The sequence below is a fragment of the Salvelinus alpinus genome, chromosome 7 (assembly GCF_045679555.1).
Source record: "Salvelinus alpinus chromosome 7, SLU_Salpinus.1, whole genome shotgun sequence".
Taxonomy (NCBI): Eukaryota; Metazoa; Chordata; class Actinopteri; order Salmoniformes; family Salmonidae; genus Salvelinus; species Salvelinus alpinus.
This window is the reverse complement of record NC_092092.1, coordinates 86,891,091-86,898,322: the sequence shown is the minus strand read 5'-3', so window position 1 is coordinate 86,898,322 and position 7,232 is coordinate 86,891,091. Positions and strand designations below refer to the sequence as shown.

Genomic DNA, 7,232 nt, shown 5'->3' with positions numbered 1-7,232 from the left:
TACAGTCACGACACAGTCACTCTGACAGACCTGCTACAGTTATTATATTCCTGGGTCTCTACAGTCACGACACAGTCACTCTGACAGACCTGCTACAGTTATTATATTCTTGGGTCTCTACAGTCACAACACAGTCACTCTGACAGGCCTGCTACAGTTATTATATTCCTGGGTCTCTAAAGTCACTACACAGTCACTCTGACAGACCTGCTACAGTTATTATAGTCCTGGGTATCTACAGTCACGACACAGTCACTCTGACAGACCTGCTACAGTTATTATATTCCTGGGTCTCTACAGTCACGACACAGTCACTCTGACAGACCTGCTACAGTTGTTATATTCCTGGGTCTCTACAGTCACTACACAGTCACTCTGACAGACCTGCTACAGTTATTATAGTCCTGGGTCTCTACAGTCACTACACAGTCACTCTGACAGACCTGCTACAGTTATTATATTCCTGGGTCTCTACAGTCACTACACAGTCACTCTGACAGACCAGCTACAGTTATTATATTCCTGGGTCTCTACAGTCACTACACAGTCACTCTGACAGACCTACTACAGTTATTATATTCCTGGGTCTCTACAGTCACAACACAGTCACTCTGACAGACCTGCTACATTTATTATATTCCTGGGTCTCTACAGTCACAACACAGTCACTCTGACAGTTATTACACCAGATCACTCTCTGACTGTTTACTGTCTGGTGTGGTTGACCAGCTGTCTTCCTAGGATTAGTGATGATTAGTGAAACATTTACCATCAACCACTTAGTCTGTTAATAACAGGTGTTTTTATTCTGGGTCTGTTGTCCAGGATCACTGTGTCTGTTGTCCAGGATCAATGTGTCTGTTGTCCAGGATCACTGTGTCTGTTGTCCAGGATCACTGAGTCTGTTGTCCAGGATCGCTGTGTCTGTTGTCCAGGATCGCTGTGTCTGTTGTCCAGGATCACTGAGTCTGTTGTCCAGGATCGCTGTGTCTGTTGTCCAGGATCACTGTGTCTGTTGTCCAGGATCACTGAGTCTGTTGTCCAGGATCACTGTGTCTGTTGTCCAGGATCACTGTGTCTGTTGTCCAGGATCACTGAGTCTGTTGTCCAGGATCACTGTGTCTGTTGTCCAGGATCACTGAGTCTGTTGTCCAGGATCACTGTGCCTGTTGTCCAGGCTCACTGTGTCTGTTGTCCAGGAACACTGTGTCTGTTATCCAGGCTAACTGTGTTTGTTATCAAGGCTAACTGTGTTTGTTATCAAGGCTAACTGTGTTTGTTATCAAGGCTAACTGTGTTTGTTATCAAGGCTAACTGTGTCTGTTGTGTGTCTGTTCTCCAGTCTCACTCCATGGACTTTGATGACACCTGGCACCCTGCCACTCACCCGTCAGGGGCAGTCCTTCCTGCCCTGCTGGCGGTCAGCGATATGCTGCCCAGTAACAGCAAGCCTAGTGGGCGGGACTTCCTGCTTGCGTTCAATGTGGGTATAGAGGTCCAGGGACGACTGATGAGATTCTCCAACGAGGCTCAAAACATCCCCAAGAGGTAAGGACCCTGACCCCTGACCCCTGACCCCTAACCTAAACCTAACCCTGACACTAACCCACAACATCCCCAAGAGGTAAGGACCCTGACCCCTGACCCCTAAACCTAACCCTGACACTAACACACAACATCCCCAAGAGGTAAGGACCCTGACCCCTAAACCTAAACCTAACCCTGACACTAACCCACAACATCCCCAAGAGGTAAGGACCCTGACCCCTGACCCCTAAACCTAACCCTGACACTAACCCACAACATCCCCAAAAGGTAAGGACCCTGACCCCTGACCCCTAACCTAACCCTGACACTAACCCACAACATCCCCAAGAGGTAAGGACCCTGACCCCTGACCCCTAAACCTAACCCTGACACTAACCCACAACATCCCCAAGAGGTAAGGACCCTGAACCCTGACCCCTAAACCTAACCCTGACACTAACCCACAACATCCCCAAGAGGTAAGGACCCTGACCCCTGACCCCTAACCTAACCCTGACACTAACCCACAACATCCCCAAGAGGTAAGGACCCTGACCCCTGACCCCTAAACCTAACCCGGACACTAACCCACAACATCCCCAAGAGGTAAGGACCCTGAACCCTGACCCCTAAACCTAACCCTGACACTAACCCACAACATCCCCAAGAGGAAAGAACCCTGACCCCTGACCCCTGACAGAAACCTAACCCTGACACTAACCCACAACATCCCCAAGAGGTAAGGACCCTGAACCCTGACCCCTAAACCTAACCCTGACACTAACCCACAACATCCCCAAGAGGTAAGGACCCTGACCCCTGACCCCTAAACCTAACCCTGACACTAACACACAACATCCCCAAGAGGTGAGATCTGGGGAAAATAAGTAGAGGTCTTGGTTAACCTTGGAGTGTACACTTTAGAGACAAGAGTAAGGTAACATCAGAACCTTGGAGTGTACACTTTAGAGACCAGAGTAAGGTAACATCAGAACCTTGGAGTGTACACTTTAGAGACCAGAGTAAGGTAACAGTAGAACCTTGGAGTGTACACTTTAGAGACCAGAGTAAGGTAACATCAGAACCTTGGAGTGTACACTTTAGAGACCAGAGTAAGGTAACCTCAGAACCTTGGAGTGTACACTTTAGAGACCAGAGTAAAGTGACATCAGAACATTGGAGTGTACACTTTAGACACCAGAGTAAGGTAACCTCAGAACCTTGGAGTGTACACTTTAGACACCAGAGTAAGGTAACACCAGAACCTTGGAGTGTACACTTTAGAGACCAGAGTAAGGTAACATCAGAACCTTGGAGTGTACACTTTAGACACCAGAGTAAGGTAACATCAGAACCTTGGAGTGTACACTTTAGAGACCAGAGTAAGGTAACATCAGAACCTTGGAGTGTACACTTTAGACACCAGAGTAAGGTAACACCAGAACCTTGGAGTGTACACTTTAGAGACCAGAGTAAGGTAACCTCAGAACCTTGGAGTGTACACTTTAGAGACCAGAGTAAGGTAACATCAGAACCTTGGAGTGTACACTTTAGAGACCAGAGTAAGGTAACATCAGAACCTTGGAGTGTACACTTTAGAGATCAGAGTAAGGTAACCTCAGAACCTTGGAGTGTACACTTTAGAGACCAGAGTAAGGTAACATCAGAATCTTGGAGTGTACACTTTAGAGACCAGAGTAAGGTAACATTAGAACCTTGGAGTGTACACTTTAGAGACCAGAGTAAGGTAACATCAGAACCTTGGAGTGTACACTTTAGAGACCAGAGTAAGTTAACACCAGAAGCTTGGAGTGTACACTTTAGAGACCAGAGTAAGGTAACCTCAGAACCTTGGAGTGTACACTTTAGAGACCAGAGTAAGGTAACATCAGAACCTTGGAGTGTACACTTTAGAGACCAGAGTAAGGTAACATTAGAACCTTGGAGTGTACACTTTAGAGACCAGAGTAAGGTAACATCAGTTTCTCTAAGAACATGGTCACCTCTAAGGCCATATTTTAACTGGATGTGAAGTGGAACTGATTGGGCCTGTTTGTGTGGTATTCCAGCAGTAGTATAAGAGGTACACTGGGCAGAGTAATTCGTTTAGTTGAATAGAGTGCAGCAGGTGGTGGATTCCACTAAATACTCCTACAGACATGCAGGTGTTTATACAACAGTCCACCCTCTCTGCTGCGTCACCACGGTTCGAATTTGCGGACATTATTTGGAATCTGTTATTTCCCTCAAGACCACTGAAATAGACTCTCAGGCTCTCCTCCCTACGCAGGCTGTATAAACCAGACGGCTGTCCTGTCCTGTTGCATTATGTCCTGTAGACAGACACCTGTCCTCACTGTAGACACCTGTACTCACTGTAGACACCTGTCCTCACTGTAGACACCTGTCCTCATTGTAGACACCTGTCCTCACTGTAGACACCTGTGTTCACTGTAGACACCTGTCCTCACTGTAGACACCTGTCCTCACTGTAGACACCTGTCCTCACTGTAGACACCTGTACTCACTGTAGACACCTGTCCTCACTGTAGACACCTGTCCTAACTGTAGACACCTGTCCTCACTGTAGACACCTGTCCTCACTGTAGACACCTGTCCTCACTGTAGACACCTGTCCTCACTGTAGACACCTGTCCTCACTGTAGACACCTGTCCTCACTGTAGACACCTGTCCTCACTGTAGACACCTGTACTCACTGTAGACACCAGTACTCACTGTAGACACCTGTACTCACTGTAGACACCTGTACTCACTGACCTAGCAGTGACATCATTATGACTGAGCTGTTAGCTGGTTTACTCAAGGTTACCCGCTCCTACAACAGACACTTTTAGTTTCGTCATCAGACTTGTGCTTCCTTAACATGTGACCCCCATCCCCCTCTCCCTCCAGGTTCCACCCCCCTACTGTTGTGGGTACTCTGGGTAGTGCAGCAGCCTGCGCCCGCCTCCTCTCTCTGGAACGCTCCCAGTGTAGCCACGCCCTGGCCATCGCTGCCAGCCTATCAGGAGCCCCCATGGCTAACGCCGCCACCCAGTCCAAACCCCTCCACATCGGCAACGCGGCGCGGCTGGGGCTTGAGGCTGCTCTACTGGCCTCTAGAGGTCTGGAGGCCTCACCCAGGGTCCTGGACAACACCGCCGGGGTCGCAGGGTTCAGCGCCTTCTACGAGGACTACGCCCCACGACCTTTGGCCTCCCCAGAGGAAGAGGGGTTGCAGTTCCTCCTAGAGAACCAGGATATAGGGTTCAAGAGGTTCCCGGCCCACCTGGGGATGCACTGGGTGGCCGACGCTGCTGCCGCCGTACACAAACTGCTGCTGGGGGAGCAGGGGTCAGGGGGGAGGGGTCAGGGGTCAGGGGTCGTAGGTCAGGTCCAGGACATCCTGCTCAGGGTTCCCCGCTCCAAGTACATTGATCGTCCGTTCCCGGAGTCGGAGCATGAGGCCAGACACTCCTTCCAGTTCAACGCCTGCTCTGCTCTGCTGGACGGAGAGGTCACCGTGGACTCATTCTCCCAGGAAGCACTGCAGCGCCCCGACCTCTACTCCCTGCTGGGGCGTGTCCACGTTGAGCATCCCCATGACAACCCCGCTAACTTTGACCGCATGTACGGCGAGGTGCAGGTGACGCTGGTGGGCGGGGACGTCCTGAATGGACGCTGTGATACTTTCTATGGTCACTGGCGTAACCCGTTGACCAATGACAGCTTGAGGAAGAAGTTCCGTAGCAACGCTGGGGCGGTCCTTCCCAGAGAGAAGGTGGAGGGTCTGATAGAGGCTGTAGAGGGACTAGACAGACTGGAGGACTGTTCTCCACTGCTGGAGCAGCTACAGTGACCACACACCGAGCTACAGGGACCACACACAGAGCTACAGGGACCACACACAGAGCTACAAGGACCACACACAGAGCTACAGGGATCACACACAGAGCTACAGGGACCACACACAGAGCTACAGGGATCACACACAGAGCTACAGGGACCACACACAGAGCTACAGGGATCACACACAGAGCTACAGGGACCACACACAGAGCTACAGGGACCACACACAGAGCTACAGGGACCACACACAGAGCTACAGGGACCACACACAGAGCTACAGGGACCACACACAGAGCTACAGGGACCACACACAGAGCTACAGGGACCACACACAGAGCTACAGGGACCACACACAGAGCTACAGGGACCACACACAGAGCTACAGGGACCACACACAGAGCTACAAGGACCACACACAGAGCTACAGGGACCACACAAAGAGCTACAGGGACCACACACAGAGCTACAGGGACTACACACAGAGCTACAGGGACCACACACAGAGCTACAGGGACCACACACAGAGCTACAGGGACCACACACAGAGCTACAGGGACCACACACAGAGCTACAGGGATCACACACAGAACTCCTGACCAGCTGATGTTTCTGAATTTTACATCATGTTAATACTTTACACTGTGAGCTGAGTTACAATGAAGAATCTACTTCCAATGTGAGAGAAGAGACAATTAAATGATTTAAAGAATCAAAGCTAAATTAAAATGAAGAATCTACTTCCAATGTGAGAGGAGAGACAATTAAAGTATTTAAAGAATCAAAGCTAAATTAAAATGAAGAATCTACTTCCAATGTGAGAGGAGAGACAATTAAAGTATTTAAAGAATCAAAGCTAAATTAAAATGAAGAATCTACTTCTAATGTGAGAGGAGAGACAATTAAAGTATTTAAAGAATCAAAGCTAAATTAAAATGAAGAATCTACTTCCAATGTGAGGGAGGAGGGAGAGTCTATAGGTTACAACTTCAGCTGTACATTAGATTATCTTAACAATCAAAGCTAAATGATTAAGTACAGTATCTTTTACTGTATCCATTTCTATGACCCCAATAGGGTCCCTGTGTTTCCTTGACAACGTATCTCTACAGTCCTGAGTGGATGTTGACAATAACAACAATCCATTTGAAGGATGGACATGTATATACATATTAATTTATTATGAAGTTTATTTTCTATTTTGTTAAACTGTCTTGTATTCTATCAAACATGTATATTATTGTAATTCTGTACTTGAATCTTCATTAAATAAAAATATTAAACTATTTATAGCCTTGATCTGTTTAGTCCTCCTCATTTACCTCAATGTATCAGAAGCCCTGTTTTCACAACATCAATAATATGGGAATGTTACCTGACAATAACAACACATAGAACCTATATATATATATATATATATACAATAATAACACATAGATACTATATATATATATACAATAATAACTCATATATACTATATATATATTTATATACAATAATAACACATAGATACTATATATATATATATACAATAATAACACATAGATACTATATATATATATGTATACAATAATAACACATAGATACTATATATATACATTTATATATATAATATTAACACATAGATACTATATATATATATATATATATATATATATATATATATATTTATATATACAATATTAACACATATATACTATATATATATTTATATATACAATAATAACACATAGATACTATATATACACATTTATATATACAATATTAACACATATATACTATATATATATATATTTATATATACAATAATAACAAATATATACTATATATATACATTTATAAATACAATATTAACACA

General features: G+C 45.9%; 1 protein-coding gene across 2 annotated transcripts in view; it reads left to right on the top strand.

Moving 5' to 3' along the window:
• LOC139581811 (cis-aconitate decarboxylase-like) overlaps positions 1-6,673 on the top strand; it is a 365,755-nt gene extending 359,082 nt beyond the window's left edge. For both annotated transcript variants that reach the window (XM_071411996.1, XM_071411995.1), the window contains exons 5-6: positions 1,343-1,548; positions 4,442-6,673. In XM_071411996.1, the coding sequence (XP_071268097.1) occupies positions 1,343-1,548; positions 4,442-5,387 (1,152 nt within the window). In that variant the 3' untranslated portion in view covers positions 5,388-6,673. The remainder of the gene's footprint in view (positions 1-1,342; positions 1,549-4,441) is intronic.
• The last annotated feature ends 559 nt before the right edge of the window (positions 6,674-7,232 follow it).